The 21,467-nt window shown below is 40.0% G+C and overlaps 2 protein-coding genes across 2 annotated transcripts in view; one reads left to right on the top strand and one right to left on the bottom strand.

Moving 5' to 3' along the window:
* The window catches only part of EBNA1BP2 (EBNA1 binding protein 2), a 55,982-nt gene that overhangs the window by 11,877 nt on the left and 22,638 nt on the right, over positions 1-21,467 (top strand). The window lies entirely within an intron of this gene.
* The window catches only part of CFAP57 (cilia and flagella associated protein 57), an 86,988-nt gene that overhangs the window by 51,318 nt on the left and 14,203 nt on the right, over positions 1-21,467 (bottom strand). The window contains exons 4-8 of the mRNA XM_030823184.1: positions 21,179-21,386; positions 19,678-19,830; positions 8,552-8,691; positions 7,597-7,762; positions 6,747-6,860 (exon numbers count right to left, since the gene is read on the bottom strand). Of these exons, the coding sequence (XP_030679044.1) occupies positions 6,747-6,860; positions 7,597-7,762; positions 8,552-8,691; positions 19,678-19,830; positions 21,179-21,386 (781 nt within the window). The remainder of the gene's footprint in view (positions 1-6,746; positions 6,861-7,596; positions 7,763-8,551; positions 8,692-19,677; positions 19,831-21,178; positions 21,387-21,467) is intronic.

Here is a 21,467-nt window from a genome sequence, read left to right as displayed (position 1 = left end):
TGTTGAAAGCCAAAGATAAGAAAATCTTGAAAGCTGGCCGGGCACAGTGGCTCACACCTGTAATCCCAGCACTTTGGGAGGCCGAGGCAGGTGGATCATGAGGTCAAGAGGTTGAGACCATCCTGGCCAAAATGGTGAAACCCTGTCTCTACTAAAAATACAAAAATTAGCTGGGCATGGCGGCGCACACCTGTAGTCTCAGCTACTCAGGAGGCTGAGGCAGGAGAATCATCTGAACCCAGGAGGTAGAGGTTGCAGTGAGCCGAGATGGTGCCACTGCACTCCAGCCTGGTGACAGAGCAAGACTCCGTCTAATATATATATATATAAAGCCATAAGAGAAAAATGATTAATCACATAATATCTAACTTCTCTCAGAAACAAAGGAGGCCAGAAGCAGTAGGAGACACATGCAAAGTACTGAAAGTAAGAAAAAAAACCTTACATCCAGCAAAACTGTATTTTTATATTTTAAACATGAAGATAAACATGAACATAAAGATATTCTCAGATAAATAAAAACTTATAAATTTTTTTTTACTAGAAGATCTGCCTTCCAGGAAATAGTAAAGAAAGTCCTTCATGCTGAAAGCAGATAACCACAAACAGTAATGTGAATTCACACGAAAAAGGAAAATCAAACAAACAAAAGCACTGGTGGAGGTAATTATGTAGGTAATTAAGAGATAGTATAACTGCATATTATACCTTCTTTATTCTCTAAGCTGATTTAAAAAGCAACTGCATATATATGCAAAAGTACTATATATATTTAGAGAGAGACTATTGTTTGGCTTATAACATGTAGAAATGTAATAAATAATATATTTGACAATAACAGTACAAAGGTGATGAGTAGGAATAAAGCTTTATTGGGTTAAGAAAATGACACCAGATGGTAACCCAAATCCACAAGAAGAAATGAAAAGAACCAAAAGGGTAAATAAGAAGGTTTAGAAATTTACGCTTGCTCTCAGTCTTTTCTCTCAGCTTCTTTAAAAGACATAATAAGATTATATAAAGTAATAATTACAAACAATGTGTTGTTGGGCTTGTAACATATAAAGATGTAATGTGGATAACAACAGTACAACAAAGGGTAGGACTGAATGGAGCTATGTAAGAGTAAAGTTTCTATATTTCACTGGAACTAAGTCAGTAAATATTTGAAAGCCATCTTTCTTTCTTTCTTTCTTTCTTTCTTTCTTTCTTTCTTTCTTTCTTTCTTTCTTTCTTTCTTTCTCTTTCTTTTCTTTCTTTCTTCTTTCTTTCTTTCTTTCTTTCTTTCTTTCTTTCTTTTTCTTCTTTTTTTTTTTTTTTTGAGATGTAGTCTCACTCTGTTGCCCAGGCTGGAGTGCAGTGGCGCGATCTCAGCTCACTGCAACCTCTACCTCCCAGGTTCAGGCAATTCTCCTGCCTCAGCCACCTGAGTAGCTGGGATTACAGGCTAGTGCCACCACACCTGGCTAATTTTTGTATTTTTAGTAGAGACAGGGTTTCACCATGTTGGCCAGGCTGGTCTTGAATGCCTGACCTCGTGATCTGCCTGCCTCAGCCTCCCAAAGTGCTGGGATTACAGGCTTTTGAAGTCAATTTTTTTGAAGTTGGTTTTTCTTCTTTAACCTGTTAATATAGTGGATTATAATAATTTTCAAATGACAAACCAGCCTTGGATTACTAGAATAAGCCCCATTTCGCAGTGATGTGTATTTATTTTCATATATTGCTGGATTCAATATGTTAATATTTTGTTAAGGATTTTAAGTCTATGTTTGTGAGGAATATTGATCTGCAGTTTTATTTTTTTGTACTGGTTTTGGTATCAGAGTCATACTGGCCACATAAAATGAGTTGGGATGTTTCCTCTTCCATTTTCTGGAAGAGTTTGTATAGCATTGGTTTTGATTCCTTTCTAAATATATGTGTATACACTACACCTATACCTATTGCTATATCTATCTCTATGTATCAAAAACCATAAATTCACACTGATACCTCCAATTTCAATTCAACCACAAGGTTCACTGTTGCCTCTGCCCCTTTCCATATTTGTAACTCCCTTCTCCAATTGTGAAAGACCTACCTCCCATTATCTTTGATATATTTGCTTATTTTTTCACTCTCCCTATAAATAACCAATCTCCCAACCCACTGGACACCTCTTTGTATATCTCCATGACTCCTACCCTGTCAGCCATATCTTTAGCTCCTTTGTCAGCCCCATCCCCACCTCTTAAAAGGCATTTTCTAATTGTTTGTTACTGTTCCATAAAAATGCACTTTAAAAAATATAGTGAACTTGTTTCCAACAATATTCCTAGATTCCTAATTTTATTAGTTTATCTGAACATTCTTTGAATTTTCTGCATACCCAATCATGTTGTCTGCAACAGTTTTATTTCTTTATTTCTAAACTTTATACCTTTTATTTCCTTTTTTTGCTTCATTGCACTGGTTAGGACTCAGTAAAAGGCTCACAGAAGGCATCATGCTTGTTCTCAGCTCAGAGGGATCCTTTCATAATTTCATGATTAAGTATACTATTTGTGGTAGGTTTTCCGTAAATATCTCATATAAGATTTAGGAGGTTCCCCATTATCTCTAGTTTGTTAAATGCTTTTTAAAAACATCATGTATATGACTAGACTTTGTTCTTAAAAATTAAAAAAATCATCAATAAATGTTAAATTTGTGTCAATTTTTATTGTATCTGCATTTATAGAGGTAAGCATATGATTATTCTTCATTATTATGTTAACGTGGTACAGCACATTAACTGATTTCAGAACCAAAAACAACTTTGCATTCCTGGAATAAGCCAAACTTGGTCATGTTGTATTATCTTTTTAATATGTTGCTGGATTGGTCTGATAATATTTTGTTTAGGACTTTTCTATCTGTGTTCATGAAAAAGACTAGCTTTTTTTTTTTTCTTGTGGTGTCTTTGACAGATTTTGGTATCACAATTATTTTGGCCTCATAGAACATAACTGGAAAGTATTCCTTCTTTTTCCAGTTCTCTAGAAGAGTTTTATTCAAGATTAGTGGTAGTGTTATTTTTTTTTCCTTAAATGTTGATAAAATTCCCCAGTGATAAGATCTGGGCCTAGAGTTTTCTTTGTAGAAAGGTTTTAAGTTACAGATTCTTTTTGTTTTGTTTTGTTTTGTTTTGTTTTGAGACAGAGTCTCACTCTGTCACCCAGGCTGGACTGCAGTGGCGTGATCTCGGCTCACTGCAACCTCCATTCCCCGGGTTCATGCCATTCTCCTGCCTCAGCCTCCCGAGTAGCTGGAACTACAGGTGCCTGCCACCATGCTCGGCTAATTTTTTGTATTTTTAGTAGAGACGGAGTTTCACCGTGTTATCCAGGATGATCTCCATCTCCTGACCTCGTGATCTGCCCGCCTCAGCCTCCCAAAGTGCTGGGATTACAGGTGTGAACCACTGCGCCCGGCCTACAGATTCCATTTTTATAGGAATTTGTCAGTTTAATCTATATATTAAAATTTGCATAAAGTTCATAACATCCTTTCAGTTTTTTTTTTTTTTTTTTTTTTGAGGTAGGGTCTCACTCTGTCACCCAAGGTAGAGTGCAGTGGCGTAATCTCAGCTCACTGCAACCTCCACCTCCGAGGTTCAAGTGATCCTCCTTTCTCAGCCTCCTGAGTAGCTGGGATTACAGGTGTGTGCCACCACGCCTGGCTGATTTTTGTAGTTTCAGTAGAGATGAGATTTCACCATGTTGGCCAGGCTGGTCTAGAACTCCCGATCTCAAGTGATCCGCCTGCCTCAGCCTCCCAAAGTGCTGAGATTACAGGAGTGAGTGACTGCGCCCGGCCCCCTTTCAGATCTTTCTAATGTCTATAGGACCTTTAGTGATATCCCCTTTTTAATCCTCATATAGGTTGTTGGTATCTCCATACTCCTAATTTTTTCTTGATCAGTCATGCCAAGGGTTTGTCTATTTCATGTTTTCAAAGAATCAAATTTTGGCTTTGATGATCTTTTGTCTGTTCTCTATTTTATTAACTTCTGCTCTTATCTTTATTTCCTGCCTTTTATTTGAATTTAATTTGCTGTTCTTTTTCTAACTTCTTGAGATGGATGCTTATGTATCTTTTATCATTTCCAACACAGTATATGTATTTAAGGTTATACATTTCCCTGTATGCATAGCTTTAGCTGCATCCTGTATCTGTATTTGTAAAAAATGTTACACATGTAATTCTAAAATATATCCCTAATTAGAGACCAGTGTTTTAAGTACTTGTAAAGTGATGAAACAAACGGCTGTTTTCCTGGACTGGTGAGCTCGGGCATCAGAATCACTTTCTGTACTTTCATCTGCATCTCCACAGTCACTTGAAGACTAATTATATTGTCGAAGCTGAGGAGGCTCAGCAGCTTTCATTAATAATGTTTGTGGGCCAGGCGTGGTGGCTCATGCCTGTAATCCCAGGACTTTGGGAGGCTGAGGTGGGCGGATCACCTGAGGTCAGTAGTTCAAGACCAGCCTGGCCAACATGGAGAAACTCCGTCTCTACTAAAAATACAAAATTACCCGGGCATGGTGGTGCATGCCTGTAATCCCAGCTACTCAGGAGGCTGAGGCAGGAGAATCGCTTGAACTCAGGAGGTGGAGCTTGCAGTGAGCCGAGATCACGCCTCTGCACTCCAGCCTGGGTGACAGAGTGAGACTCCGTCTCAAAAACAAACAAAAATGCTTGTGTTTACATAGCACTTTCACTTTCCACACATTTTTACTTTTCCTTCCAATGACCTGTTATTTGCTAAAGTCAATGGTCAGTTTTGGACTTTACATGACCTCCCTCTGACATCTAGTACGACTGACCACTTCAAACTTTCAGAAATTGTTTAGTTCCTTGGCTTCTTTGAGACAATTATCTGATTCTGAGTTCTCTTTGTATCGTTATTTTCAGTCTTTCATCGGCTCCTCTTCTTTCACCAGTCTCTTAAATGTTGGTCTTCCCTCTGCTGTCCAATATTCTTCTCAGATTCCACATAGGCCCTTGGTGATCTAATTTATGCCTCTGACTTCCTCTACTTTCTAATTCCCCAAATCTTTATACTCAGCCCTGACTTCTTTCCTGACCTCCACACACATATATCACACTTCTGGGCACATCAAATATAACATGGCCAAAACGGAACTTCATCTCTTTCTTCTCTCTGCCTCTGCTACTTAAGTCATGGTTTACTTCCTAACCCAGCTTTCAGCTTCACATCCTAACTGCTCTCCATCACTCCAATTTCCTTCCACTCTAATCCTTCCTCAATACTGTTCAGAGAGTTACCTTTCTGATCCCATTACTTTCTTGCTTAAATCCTTTCTGTTGTTTCTTGTCACTAGAGACTAAAGTCCAATTCCTTGGCATGGCATACACTGCCTTCTACGATGCAGCCAGCCTTTCCTACTCCCTCTTTGTCATCACTCAAATGTGTCCAGTGTTCCAGCCATATGAACCAACGAGCACTGTCCTATTTCATACCTCCATTTCATCATCTCCAACAAGTCCTTCTGCCTAGAATGCCTCTCTTTTCCAAAGGCCTCTTCTCTCCAAATTCATCTGCTGACTTCTTACCCTTCCTATGCCTCTCCCTCTTAATCATGCCTCACATCTAATCTGCTACTCTAGGACTTAGTGATTTTAGTTTCTTTTTTTCTTTTCTCTCTCTCTCTCTTTCTTTCTTTCTTTCTTTTTCTTTCTTTCTTTCTTTTTCTTTCTTTCCTTTTTTTTTTCAGACAGGGTCTTACTCTGTCACCTAGGCTGGAGAGCAGTGGTGTGATCATGGCTTATTGCAGCCTTGACCTCCTGGGCCCAAGTGATCCTCCCACCGCAGCCTCCCAAGTAACTGGGACCACAGGTGTGTGCCACCACACCTGGCTAATATTTTTTACTTTTTGTAGAAACAGGGTCTCCTTATGTTGCCCAGGCTGGTCTCGAACTCCTGAGTGCAAGTGATCCTCCAACATTAGCTTCCCAAAGTGCTTAGATTATAGGCATGAGCCACCACGACTTTACTTTCTAAAATCATTTGAATCCATCCACTTCTCCCTAACTGTATCCCCACCACTATTATCTATGGTGTAGATATCCACAATAGCCTCCTTACCATTTCTACCCTTGCCCCCTCAATAGTCTTCACTCTGCAGCCAAAGTAATCCTTCAAAATGCAAATCCGGTCATATCATTCTCTGCCCTGAAAGTCTTCCATGATTTCAAGGAATGAGAAGGATCAATCCTTACAAGGCCTACAAGTTTCTATGCATTTGGGCCCCTGTTACCTCTCCAATCTCAGCCCATCTTTACCCCACGGTTTATCCTGGCACCACATTCCGGGCCCACAGACTTTCACGTCCTCTGACACCCCATGAGTCTCCCATCTCTGGCCTCTGGATCCCTATCCGCAATGATTATCCCCACCAGTCCCGTCTGATTCACTCCTACTCACTCTTATAGGAGCAAGCCTTTGCAGATACAGCCACCTAAATTATGCCACCCCCTTCATTATTTCTCTCACAATAACACCATGTTTTTCTTCCAGTGGAACTGCAATTAGTAATCACATTTGTCTGTGCATTTGTTTTATTGCCTCTTTCCCCAAGTAGACAGTGACCCATGAGGAAAGGAGCCACCTCTCTTTTGTTCACCTGTATCCCACTGGCTGGCGGCGTGCTTGGCTCCGTGCCCCTTGTTTCCCTGGGGACTGTCCACGCACTTACCTTCCCTGTGTGTCCTTTCAGGTTTGAGATGTTCTCTAGGCTCGTGGTGGTGTAAACGTGAATCACATTTCCATTGACTGCAGCAAACAGGTGACCTCCGTTGCTAAAGGAACACTACAGGGAAAGACAGCAAGAGAGCAAGCAAGCAGGAAGTGAGCGGTCTGATTAGAGGTTACAGTCAAGAGGTGCTTTTCCCAACGAGTTCAGACTGAAACTACGTGTGAGGGTGGGAATGGGGGGAAGGTGCGAATGAGACTGAGGAGTGGCTGACATTTTCAGACACTTTCACTATTCCTGTAACTCATAGTGGCCAGATGCTTACACTGCCAGGCCCACAAATCATTAAGCTGTTGGGACCACAAGCAATCATTTTGCCTGTAGAAGCACGTTTCAGAGCTGGGGAAGTAATTCCTGAAATCATTGCCTTGTTTCTGCAGGTCACCTCGGGGAAAGCTGATGAGCCCTTTACCACCTCTCACCACTGATGCTTATTTTTCCCTGGCTCCTCCGTCTCCAACCTCACCTTCCTAGCTGTGACTCTGATTCTGCGATTACTTTTCTTTTAAAATATTTGTTAATACTCCACAATTACAGACAGGACTTATCATAGCGGGGATCTCACAAGGTTTTAGGTTCAATGAAATCGTCTGGTGGACATAAGAAAATGGGGATGGACCCATATACTCAATAAGGTTGCTGGGAAAAGAACCGGATTTCCCCCTCCCCCCCTTTTTTAAGCCGCTATAATTCTCCAAGACAGATTTTGGTCCCACTTCCCCAGACCATGTTAGTTCCTGCTATTTCAGCCATGGCTTTCTAAGAAACTGGACTTTTGTCTGCAGTTTTTTACCTCTCTGCATCCTCTAACAGAGTATTCTTTGAAAGAACGTATATCATCAATGAGTAGATTCATGAGGCGTAGTTTGTCAGCAAATCCTACTACGATGAAGTGTCCAGATGGATGAAGGCTGATGGAATATGCCTCTTCTTGGTATTCCTTAAATAGTTCCAGAGTGCTGTGAAAAAGATCAATTACTGAATTGTAAGCCTAGCTCACTAAATCCCTCCAGTCATCTACTGTATCTGACATATATTGTTATCATAGTATTTGAGACACACTACTATTTGCAATTGTTGGTTCCTCTCTTTTCTAGATTTTGGTTATTAGGGGATAGCGTCCAGCATGGAGCATGGTAGACAGGGAGACTGGTCAAGGTGTGGTCTAGCGATGCTGAAGACATCGCTCTGTTTAGATCCCAAAATTCATGAGTATTGTCCAAGTATTTTTTTCCCCAGAAGCCCCAGAAGTTGTACATAAGAACACAGAAAACAGTAGTGGGTGGGGATCCATCTAGGGTTGGAGCTTCCCAGGGAAGCTGTGCTGGAAGGTAAAGTCAGGAGGGAGTTGGGGGTGGTTGAGATAGTGGTGTCCTGGGAGAAAGAGGAGGAAGAAAGGGTCTGGAGAGCTCCCTGAAGCAAAGAGCAGTCCCTGTGGGAAACAAGGGGATAGGAGAGCTGGAGGGACACAGGAGTTTATGTAAGAAGGCAAGAGACTGGGGTGTTATCTTCACCTCTTCATGTCCCCAGTGTCCAGCATGTGGTAAGCATTAAATAAACCACAAAGTAGTTTTCTAGCCCATGCAAGAGTGAGAAACAGGTAGGCTAACTGACTCAATTTTTTAAAAATCTTTTCCAACTGAAAGCTTCTAAATAATTAAAGTTTGGAACACTGTAATTAAAATAATTCACATAAATTAACAACTGGAGTCTTGCATAATAAAGTAGGCAAGCCTTTCATTCCTTACTTTGTTTCATAATTCCAAAGGCGGATGGATCGATCCAGAGAACAGGTGGCTATAAGGGGTTTGCGGATGCAGGTAGCTAGACCGGTGATGGGTGCTGAGTGCAATGGATACATCAAATACTCAAAATGAGCAGGCTCCCCCTAGAGAAATCATACAGAACAAGATCCCGCAGAGTAAGCAAAAGGCTGGCTGTACATGTCAGCTCTAATTAGTTCCCAGGAACATTAATTAGCCTGGGTGCACAGAAATCGGGCTGTGGCTAAACTCTTTGAATATTATGTGTATTTTCCTGAGCCAATATTATGATGATTGTTATTATTTTTATTTTATTTTATGTTTGAGACGGAGTCTTGCTCTGTCCTCCAGGCTGGAGTGCAGTGGTGTGATCTCAGCTCACTGCAAGCTCCACCTCCCGGGTTCACGGCATTCTCCCGCCTCAGCCTCCCGAGTAGCTGGGACTACAGGCGCCTGCCACCACACCCGGCTAATTTTTTTTTGTATTTTTAGTAGAGACGGGGTTTCACTGTGTTAGCCCAGGATGGTCTCGATCTCCTGACCTCGTGATCCGCCCGCCTTGGCTTCCCAAAGTGCTGGGATTACAGGCGTGAGCCACCATGCTCGGCTGAGCCAATATTAGTTTTAAACATTATTTTAATGGCAATAAAATATTTTCTTCAATGGATATCTTAGAATTTAATTTAACCCTTCCTCTGCTGTAGGAACATTTAAGTGGCTTCCAATTTTTGTTATTTATTATAGGAATAACGCTAGACTAAATATCCTTGCACAAGTCTTTGTGTATCTCTGATTATTTCCTTAGCATAGATTTCTCGAAGTGGAATACTGGGAAAAATTGTATGAATGATTTTTAAGGATCTGGATAAATAATGCCAAGTTTCTCTCTGGAGAGACTGCACTAATTATCACCAGTAGCAAATGAGAGTTGGATGGATGATTTTAAATTGAAATGCATCCTACTGCACTGCTTATGTAGGTTACAGATGTCTGTCATCAGAGGCATTGTTTCTGGAACACCTGAATGAGGAGTGATTGTTGGGAAATTTAATGAGATGTACATATTTAGGTCTGTTCACAAGCCAAGACAATGGCTGAAATGGATTTTTTTTTCAAATTCTGCCCCTCTGCCACTTATAAATGTATCTGCATCCACTCTATCCTATGCTAGTATCTCCCATCCAAGTACTAACCAGGACTGACCCTGCTTAGCTTCTGAGATGAGACAAGATCAGGTGCATTCAGGGTGTTATGGCTGTAGACCCTACTATCTCAGAGAAAGAGATGCTATGCTGGGTAGGCAGGCACAGGTTATTGTTACTCTTCTCCATCTGTTACCCTTTCTTTCTCCAATATCTTCAACCTGCCTGTCTCTATGAGCACATTCCTATTAGCTTTTACACACTCAAATCTCTCTTGTCTTAAAAACAAAAGCAATGCTCTCTCTTCCCCCTCTGCCTGAGGAGTCATGTAATGATGGGGAATCACACAAGTGGGCTTACTGGTTTCACTGCAAATGCATGACCACAAACCTCCAGTGGGCATTTAACCCTGCCTGGTAACTCTACCATATTTTTCAATAAATTCACATTCTAAATATCCAAGATAAGTATTTCATACTGTTTATTCTCCTTTTCAAACATTCCAACCTTCTTCTTCCAATTCTAAATCTCATCTGATGACACTATCTCATATTTCCTTGCTTTCTGTATCTTTGTTTTCATTTTGCATCTCAGAAGCAGACTTGCAGAGGTTCATCATAAATTCATATAAGACAAATTTTATTTTATTTCACTCCTTTCTTCCTCAATTTTTACTTCTGTTCCTCCCTATGATAAGCACCAACAAATGGATTTTATGTATGTCGCTGACTATATACATATGTGTTTTATATTTCTATAAATGACATTGTGCTTCAGATCTCATTCTGTACTTTTACTTTTTTCTCAACACGAAATTTTTAAGGAATCATCTACGTTGCAGTAACTATAATTTGCTTCTAACTGATGTTTGATATTCTACAGTATGCATCTAGCTACTTTACTTCTTCATTACCACTAGGGATGAACATATGGATTGTCTTCAATTCTCCACTGCTACAAACACTATGGTGAATATCTTTGTCCATGCTTTTTTTTTTTCTTTTTTTCTTTTGAGATGGAGTTTTGCTCTGATGCCAGGCTGGAGTACAGCGGCGTGATCTCAGCTCACTGCAACCTCCGCCTCCCTGGTTCAAGCGATTCTCCTGCCTCAGCCTCCCTAGTAGCTGGGACTGCAGGCACATGCCACCATGCCCAGATAATTTTTGTATTTTTAGTAGAGACGGGGTTTCACCACGTTGGCCAGGATGGTCTCCATCTCTTGACCTCGTGATCCACCCACCTCAGCCTTCCAAAGTGCTGGGATTACAGGCGCGAGCCACCACGCCCAGCCTGTCCATGTTCTTTAATGGCTCTTTAGGGTCAAATTCCTGGTATGTATCCAGTGCAGACTACTGGATAACAAGGTACATGCATTCTCTATTTGACCAAGAACTATCAGATTCCTTGCTAGAATGGCTGTAGCAGTTTACACTCCCATCATCACCATATTAGGGTTATCATTCTCTCCTGTCCTCAGAAATCTCTGGTAATAACTAGATTTTTAATTTTTGACAATATAGTAATGAAACTTCTCATAAAGAAGCATCTCAGAGTTGTATTAATTTGCATTTTTCTGTTCACAGGCAACAAAATTCCCTACGGCAGCACCCAAAGGCTTGAAATTAGCCATTCCAAGTGTGTCCAAAAAACTAAAGGAAACCATGATTAAACAAGTAAAAGTAGAGATGATATGCATCAAATAGAGAAGAATAAAAGGATCCCATCAATATAGGGATAGACCTGTAAGAAAATAGAAATTCTAGAGTTAAAAAGTACAATAACTGAAATGAAAAATCCACTAGAGGTGCTCAAGAATAGATCTGAACTGGCAGAAGAATCAGTGAACTTTATAGATCAGTAAAGATTAAGCAATTTGAAGAACAGAGAGGAAAAAGAATTAGAAATTTACAGAGCCTCAGAAAAATGTGGGACACCATTAAGCACACCAACTGATGCATAAGGTGAATGCTAGAAGGAGAGGAGAAAAAGAAAGGAGCAGAAAAAACATTTTCATAAATAATTGCTGAAAATATTACGAATTTATTGGGAAACATCAATGTACACATATAGGAAGCTCAATGAACTCCAAGCAGGAAAAACGCAAAGAGTTCCACAAACAGACACATTTTGGTAAAAATAATGAAAGCTAAAGATGAGAAGAAAATTTTGAAAGCATCAATAGAAAAACGACTGATCACTTACAAAAGAGCCCCAATAAGATTAATAGCAGATATCTCAGCAACAACAATGGATGCCAGAAGAGAATGGGGTAACATGTTCGAAGTGCTTAAAGAAAAAGCTGTCAAACAAAAATCCAGCAAAGATATTTCTTAAAACTAAAGGTGAAAAAAACATTATCAAAAAAACTGGAAAAATATGTTGCCAGCAGATTTGACTTACAGAAAATACTAAAGGAAATCTTTTAGGTTGAAAGCAAGTTACTCCAGATAGTAATTCAAATCCACACAAAACAAAGAGCACTGGTGAAGGTAATTACAAAAGACAATATAAATATATATTTCATCATCTTTTAGCTGATTGAAAAAGCAATTGTATGAAACAATATGCATATAATATACTGTTGTTGCTGTAACATATAGAAATGTAATATATTTCCCAGTAATAGCACATAAATGCTGGGTGGGAACAAATGTGTACTGGATTAAAGAAATGACTTCAATGGTAACTCAAACTCAAGGAACAAATGAAGAGAACCAGAAATGACAGTAAAGGTTAACATAAAAAGACTATAAATATATAATTGCTCCCCATTCTAACCTCAGCTTCTTTAAAATATATAAAATTATATAAGGTAATAATTATAAGAATATGTTATTGGGGTTTGTAACACTCATAGATGTAATATGTATAACAATAATACCATTAAAAAGAGGAAAGGGAAGGTGGCTATGTGGCAATAACATTTCTATATGTTACTAGCATTAAGTTAGTACGAAATTGAATCAAACTGAATCTGATTATAACGAGTTAAAGTGTGTATGGTAAGCCCTAAGAAATAATTAAAAGTATACAGGGAAAAATAATTAAAGATATTAAAACACTACCTTAAAATTTTACTTAATGTGAAAGAAGGCATAGAGAGGAACAGAAGAACAAAAACCCCATGGTACACACACACAAAAAGGTAAAATGGTAGACATAAATTCAACTATACCAGTAATAACATTAAATGTGAATTGATTAAACAATCCAATCAAAAGTCAGAGATTTTCAGACTGGAATAAAAAAAGATTAAATTATATGATGTGTATAAGAGACACAGTTTGGAATCGAAGATACAAATATATTGAGAGTAAAAGGATGAAAAAATATATACCATACAAACAGCAACAACAAAAATGCTGGTGTGGCTATAGTAAGATCAGGCAAAATAAGCTTCAAAATAGAAAATGTTACTAGAAATAGAGACATATTTTATAACGCAAAATGGTCAACCCATCAGGAAAATATATTAATTGTAAAGATATGTGCACCTAAAAATAGAGCACCCAAATGTATAAAGTAAAAATTGCCAAGAATGAAGGGGAAAATAGACAGCTCAACAATAGGAGTTGAAGATTGCAATACACCACTTTCTTTCTTTTGATTTTTTTTTTTTTTTTGAGATGGAGTTTTCGTTCTTGTTGCCCAGGCTGGAGTGCAATGGCACGATCTCGGCTCACTGCAACCTCCTCCTCCCGAGTTCTAGCAATTCTCCTGCCTCAGCCTCCGGAGTAGCTGGGATTACAGGCATGAGCCACCACGCCCAGCTAATTTTTTTGTATTTTTAGTAGACACTGGGTTTCACCATGTTGGTCAGACTGGTCTCGACCTCCTGACCTTAGATGATCCACCCGCCTTGGCCTCCCAAAGTGCTGGGATTACAGGAGTGAGCCACCACACCCGGCTTTTTTTTTTTTTTTTTGAGACAGAGTTTCACTCTCGTTGCCCAGGCTGGAGTGCAATGGCACAATCTCAGCTCACTGCAACCTCCGCCTCCCGGGTTCCAGCAATTCTCCTGCCTCAGCCTCCCGAGTAGCTGGGATTACAGGCATACACCACCACGCCTGACTAATTTTGTATTTTTTTTAGTAGAGACAGGGTTTCTCCATGTTGGTCACGCTGGTCACGAACTGCTGACCTCAGGTGATCCACCCACCTCGGCCTCCCAAAGTGCTGGGATTACAGGCGTGAGCCACCACACCTGGCCATGCAATACACCACTTTCAAAAAAATCAAGACAAGTAGGCAGAAGATAACGAGAAACAGAAGATTTGAACAACACTAAAAACCAACCAGATCTAACAGACATATATAGAACACCCAATTCAATAATAACAGAATATACATTCTTCTCAAGTGCATATAGAGCAGTCTCCAGAATAGATTATATGCCAGGCCAAAAACAAACCTTAATAAATTTAAAAGAATAGAAATAATACAAAATATATTCTCTAAGCACAGTGGGATTAAATTAATAATTAATAACAAACAGAAAGAAACTGGAAAACTCACAAATAAGTAGAAATTTAACAACACACTCCTAAAACCAATGGGTCAAAAAGAAATCAAAAGAGAAATTCCAAAATATTTGAGATGAATGAAAATAAAGACATAACATAGCAAAATTTATGGTAAGCAATATTAAGAGGAATTTTTTTCTGGCTGCAAATACTTACATTTTCAAAAAAGAAAGATCTTAAATAAATAACCTAATCTACCTTAAAACACTGGAAAAAAAAAAAAAGAGCAACCTAAACCTAAAGCAAGCCAAAGGAAGGAAACAGTAAAGATTAGAGTGAACATTAATGAAATAGAGAATAGCAAAGCAATAGAGAAAAATCAATGAAACCGAAAGCTGATTCTTTAAATTTAGAGACCAAAAAAGGGGGGGGGGTGGAAAATCATATTAATATAATCAGAAATGAAAGAGGGAATATTACTTTTTTTTTTTTGAGACAGAGTCTTGCTCTGTCACCCAGGCTGGAGTGCAGTGGCATGATCTTGGCTCACTGCAAGCCCCACCTCCCAGGTTCACGCCATTCTCCTGTCTCAGCCTCCCGAGTAGCTGGGACCACAGGTGCCCGCCACCACACCTGGCTAATTTTTTGTATTTTTAGTAGAGACGGGGTTTCACCGTGTTAGCCAGGATGGTCTCAATCTCCTGACCTCGTGATCTGCCTGCCTTGGCCTCCCAAAGTGCTGGGATTACAGGCATGGGCCACTGAGCCTGGCCAAAAGAGTGAATATTACTATTAAGCTTACAGAAATAAAAAGGATCATAAAGGAATACTATGAACAATTGTATGCCACTAAATTAGACAAATAGACAAATTCCTAGAATGACACAAAAACTGAAACTGGCTCAAGAAGAAATAGACAATCTAAATAGATGAAAATAGGTAAAGAGATTAATTAGAAAAAGAAAGTTTCCACAAAGAAAAGCCCAGGCCCAGATGACTTCACTGGTGAATTCTACCAAACACTTAAAGAAAAATTAATACCAATTCTTCACAAACACTTCAAAAAATTAGAAGAGGCTGGAACACTTCCCAACTAATTCTATGAGGCCCTGATGCAAAAGCAGTCAAAGACATCACAAGAAAACTACAGATCACTATTTCTTATAAATATAGATACAAAAATCCTCAACAAAATACTAGTAAATTGAATATACTAACATGAAAATGATTATATACTATGGCCAAGTGGATTTTATCCCAGGAATGCAAGGGTGGTTTAACATCTGAAAATCACTTAGTATAACATACTATATTATTAAAGTAAAAACGAAAACTCACACAATCATTTCAATAGACACAGAAAAAAAAATTTGACAAAATCCAACAGCCGTTCATGATAAAAACATTCAACAAACTAGGAATAGAAGGGAACTTTCTCAACCTGATAAACAAAAACCTACAGACAACATCAAACTTAATCATTAAAGACTGGATGCAGCCAGGCGCGGTGGCTCACGCCTGTAATCCCAGCACTTTGGGAGGCCAAGTCGGGTGGATCACGAGATCAGGAGATCGAGACCATCCTGGTTAACACAGTGAAACCCCATCTCTATTAAAAATACAAAAAATTAGCCAGGTGTGGTGGCGGGTGCCTGTAGCTCCAGCTACCCGGGAGGCTGAGGCAGGAGAATGGTGTGAACCCGGGAGGCGGAGCTTACAGTGAGCCGAGATTGTGCCACTGCACTCCAGCCTGGGTGACAGAGCGAGACTCCGCCTCAAAAAAGAAAAAAAAAAGGACTGGATGCTTTCTCCCTAAGATTAGGAACAAGACAAGGATCTGCTCTCATCACTGATATTTGACATGATACTAGAGGTTCTAGCCATGGCAACTAGGCAAGGAAAATAAGTAACAGGTATTCACAGATTGGAAAGGAAGACTAAAACTACCTCTATTGCAGATATCATGATCTTATATATAGAAAATCCTAAGGAATTCACTAAAAACACTGATAAAATTTGGATATTTGTCTCCTCCAAATCTCATGTTGAAATGTAATCCCCAGTGTTGAAGGTGGGACCTGGTGGGAGGTGCTTGGATCATTGAGGGCATATCCCTCATGAATGGTTTAGTGACATCCCCTTGGTGATGAGTGAGTTCATGAGAGATCTGGTTGTTTAACAGTGTGTGGCATCTCTCACCTCCCTCTCTTGCTCCTGCTCTCACCATGTGATGTGCCTACTACCCCTTCATCTTCCACCATGATTGTAAGCTTCCTGAACCCTTACCAGAAGCAGATGCCAACACCATGCTTCCTGTACACCCTGCAGAACCATGAGCCAATTAAACTTCCTTTCTTTGTAAATTACTCAGTCTCAGGTATTCGTTTATAGCAACGCCAGAATAACCTAATACAAAAACTATTGGAACTAATAAATGAGTTTGGCAAGGTTGCAGGAGACAAGATCAGTATGCAAAAATTAATTGTATTTCTATACACTTAGAATGAACAATCCAAAAATGAAATTAGGAAAATAATTCAATTTACAATAGCATCAAAAAGAAGAAAATTTTTCAGAATATATTTAATAAAAGAAGTGCAAAAGTTATACTCTGAAAACTGGAAAACATTCTTGAAACAAATTAAAGACAATCTAAATAAATAGAAAATATCTCATGCTCAAGAATTGGAAGGCTTAATATTGTTAAGATGGCAACAGTCCCCACACTGATCTATAAATTCAGTGCAATCCCTATGAGGATCCCAGATGGCTTCTTGCAGAAATTGAAAAGCTGACTGTAAAATCCATATGGAATTGCAAGGCACACAGACTACCCAAAACAATCTGATAAAGTAGACTAAAGTTGCAAGATTCACAATTCCCAATTTTAAAGCTTGCTACAAAGCAGCAATAATCAAGACAGTGTGGTACTGGCATAAAGATAGACAGATCAATGGAACAGAATTGGAAGTCCTGAAACAGACCCATGTGTCAATGGATTTCCAACAAGATGCCAAGACTACTCAATGGAGAAAGACTAGCCTTTTCAACAAGTGGTGCTGTGACGACTGGATATCTACATGCCAAAGAATGAAGTTGGACCCCTATACCATCCCATATACACAAATGAATTCAAAATGGATTAAAGACTTAGATGTAAGAGCTAGCACTATGAAACTCTTAGAAGAAATGCAGAGGTAAATCTTCATGGCCTCAGGCATTGGCTTCTTAAATATAACACGAAAAGCACAACAAACAAAAGGAAAATAGATAAATTCAATTTCATCAAAATTGAAAACTGTTCATCAAAAGACAATATCAAAAAAGTGAAAAGACAACCCACAGAATGGGACACAGTATTTGCAAATCACATATCTGATAAAAGACATATCTAGAATTATAAATAACTGTTACAACTCAATAATAAAAAGACGTATGACTCAATTTTTTAAATGGGCAAAAAATCTGAATAGACATTTCTTCAAAGAAGAAATACAAATTCTTGAAAAGATGTTCATCATCAATCACCATGTAAATGCAAATCAAAACCACAATGAGATACCACTTCTTACCCACTAAGATGGCTATAATAAAAAAGATAATAACAAGTTTTGACAAGAATATAGAGAAATCAGAATGCACATATACTGCTTATGGGAATATAAAATGGTCCAGCCACTTGGAAAACAGTATGGCAGTTCCTCAAATAATTGAACATGAAGTTACCATATGACTCAGCAATTCCACTTCTAGGAATAGAAATGAAAACCCATCCACATAAAAACTAGTTGCATTATTCATAAAAGCCAAAAGGTAGAAACAACCCAAATATACAAATTTGGTGAATAAAATATAGTATATCCATATAATTAAATATTATTTGGCCATAAAAAAGGAATGAAGTACTGATACATGCTACAACATGGATGAACATTGAAAACATGCTGGCCAGATGTGGTGGCTCAAGTTTGTAATCCCAACACTTTGGGAGGACGAGGCAGGTGGACTGCTTGAGCTCAGGAGCTCAAGACCAGCCTGGGAAACATGGCAAAACCCTGTCTCTAGTAAAAAATACAAAAGCTAGCTGGGTGTGGTGGCGTGCACCTGTAGTCCTAACTACTTGGGAGACTGAGGTGGGAAGACTGCTTGAGCCCAGGAGGTCAAGGCTGCAGTGAGCCTTGATCACACCACTGCACTCCCACCTGGGTGACAGAGCAAGACCCTGTCTCAAAACAACAACAAAACCCATTATGCTAAGTCAAAGAAGCCAGTCATAAAAGTCCACATGTTTTATGATTCCATTTGTATGAAATGTCCAGAATAGGCAAATCTATATATAGAGACATGAAGTAGGTAAGTAGTGGCCTAGGGCTGGGGTGGGGAGGAGTGATGATTGGGAGGATGGAGGAATAATAATAGCTAAAGGGTATGGGCTGTTTTTTTGGGGGGTGATAAAAATGTCCTAAGGCTGTCTATGATAAATGGTTGCATAACTCTTTGAATATACTAAAAACCACTGAATTGTATACTTCGAATAGGCAATTGGTATGTGAATCATAACTCAATTACGTTGTTATTAAAAAAAAGGACCATTACTGAGAAAGATATGTTAAATCTTCTACTATGATTGTAGATGGTCTATTTTCCTTGTTGTTCTGTCCAGTTTTGCTTTATATATTTTGAATCTATGGTATTAGGTACATGCAGACTTAAAATTGTAATATCTTATTGGTACTGAGCCATTTTAAGTACAATATGATCTCTATCTTTAATAGTGCTTTTTTGTTGTAATGTCTGCAGTGTATTTATACTAGCTTTCTTTGTTATTCCAAAACAGTAAAAAGGAAGAAGAAACATTTTTATATATGTATATTTGTGTACATGAGCAAATATAGCAATAGATTAAATGCCTTAAAATGTAATTTCTGGGTAAAAGGATATGTGGGATTTAAATTTGATAGACAATGCCAATATGTCTGTCCTCCAAAATTACTGTAACAATTACAGTCCCACTGAGTCTATCAGCATGCTTCTACGTGAACATCTTAAAATTAGAATTTTGGGCCGGGCGCAGTGGCTCACGCCTGTAATCCCAGCACTTTGGGAGGCCAAGGCGGGCGGATCGCGAGGTCAGGAGATCCAGACCATCCTGGCTAACACAGTGAAACCCTGTCTCTACTAAAAATACAAAAAAATAGCCGGGCGTGGTGGCGGGCGCCTGTAGTCCCAGCTACTCGGGAGGCTGAGGCAGGAGAATGGCGTGAACCCGGGAGGTGGAGTTTGCAGTAGGCCGAGATCGTGCCACTGCACTCCAGCCTGAGCGACAGAGTGAGACTCTGTCTCAAAAAAAAAAAAAAAAAAAATTAGAATTTTGTTTTGCTCCGTATGAAGGGGATGCATGAGTTTATGCTAACTTATTTGGATTAAAATTTGCCCACATGGTGACTAGTCCCCCAGCCAGGCACATGGGCCCTGGTCTGGAAGGACCATTGCTGGAAAGACTCACCTTGCTGATCTCTGTCAGGGACATGGTGATGCTGTAGAGTTGGTTCTTACTGGTGCTGGCAACCAGAGTTTCCTCTGAGGGGCTGAAGCACAGGCAGAGAATGTCCTGTTTGTCGGACTGACTTGGATCATTGCTCTGAGGGTCCACAGGAATCTGCCCAAGATGCAAAACAGCTATCAGTAATGTCCCCACGTTGTCAGTGTGGCCTTAGGCTTTTAGAGTTTTCTTTCTTTTTTTTTTTTTTTTGAGACGGAGTCTCGCTCTTTCGCCCAGGCCCGAGTGCAGTGGTGCAATCTCGGCTCACTGCAAGCTCCGCCTCCCGGGTTCACGCCATTCTCCTGCCTCAGCCTCCCGAGTAGCTGGGACAATGGGTACCCACCACTGTGCTCGGCTAATTTTTTGTATTTTTAGTAGAGATGGGGTTTCACCGTGTTAGCCAGGATGGTCTGGATCTCCTGACCTCGTGATCCGCCCACCTCACCCTTCCAAAGTGCTGGGATTACAGGCGTGAGCCACTGCGCCCGGCCTAGGCTTTCAGAGTTTTCTTGGATAACTTTAGCTTACAGACTCCCAGACCAGGCTGCTTCCTGGGATCCTCCTATTCTTTGTTTTTTTGAGAGAGGGTCTGGCTCTGTCACCCAGACTGGAATACAGTGGCATGATCTTGGCTCAATGCAACTTCCACCTGCCAGGCTCAAGCCATCCTCTCACCTCAGCCTCCCAAGTAACTGGGACTACAGGTGCACACCACCACACCTGGCTAATTTTTTTTTTTTTGAGACAGAGTCTTGCTCTGTTGCCCAGGCTGGAGTGCAGTGGTGTGATCTTGGCTTTCTACAACCTCTGCTACCCGGGTTCAAGCAATTCTAGCTGGGATTACAGACATGTGCCACCATACCTGGCTACTTTTTGTATTTTGCATTTTTTTTTTCTTTTTTTGAGACAGAGTCTCAATCTGTCGCCCAGGCTGGAGTGCAGTGGAGCGATCTTGGGTCACTGCAACCTCTGCTTCCTGGGTTCAAGCTATTCTCCTGCCTCAGCCTCTCAAGTAGCTGGGACTACAGGTACACACAGCCACGCCTGGCTAATGTTTGTATTTTTAGTACAGACGGGGTTTCACCATGTTGGCCAGGCTGGTCTCAAACTCCTGACTGCATTATTTTTTTTTTTTTATTTTTTGTAGAGATGGGGTTTCACCATGTTGCCCAGGCTGGTCTAGAACTCCTGAGTTCAAGAGACCCATCCACCTTGACCTCCCAAAGTGCTGGGATTACAGGCATAAGCCAATATGCTGGTCGATTTTCCTATTTTTAAACTCCAATTCTGTTCACCTCATCCTAAAACCTCTCTCAGGACAGACATCTCGAGTCACCATTTCACCATTTCTGCTCAGCAATCCTGCTCTATCCTTCCCCATCAGATGCCTTCTCAGAGAACTGCTGCTGGGGAACAAATGCCAATAGGACCCCCGTTTTGCTTCTTTTTTTTCTTCCCTCCTTACCCTGATTTCTCTGCTCTCACGGTACAAATCCTTTTCTTCCATCTTCTCAAACAGCAGAACTCTCCCTGGCCCAGCAGAACAGGCAAATCCCTTTGAATAGGCTGCAATGGCAAACACCTGGGGCATGGACATCTGGCTGTGGCTACTGGCCGCCACCATCTGTTCATAGGAAGGGAGTGGAGAACTGACTGGCGGAAATTCAATCAGGCTGGAAACAAAAAAACAGCATACACAATTTACAGAGACAATCTTGAGGAGATGAATTCTTTTTTTTTTTTGAGACAGAGTC

This window comes from Nomascus leucogenys, chromosome 12, assembly GCF_006542625.1.
Source record: "Nomascus leucogenys isolate Asia chromosome 12, Asia_NLE_v1, whole genome shotgun sequence".
Lineage (NCBI taxonomy): Eukaryota > Metazoa > Chordata > Mammalia > Primates > Hylobatidae > Nomascus > Nomascus leucogenys.
This window is presented reverse-complemented; position numbering and strand designations above follow the sequence as displayed.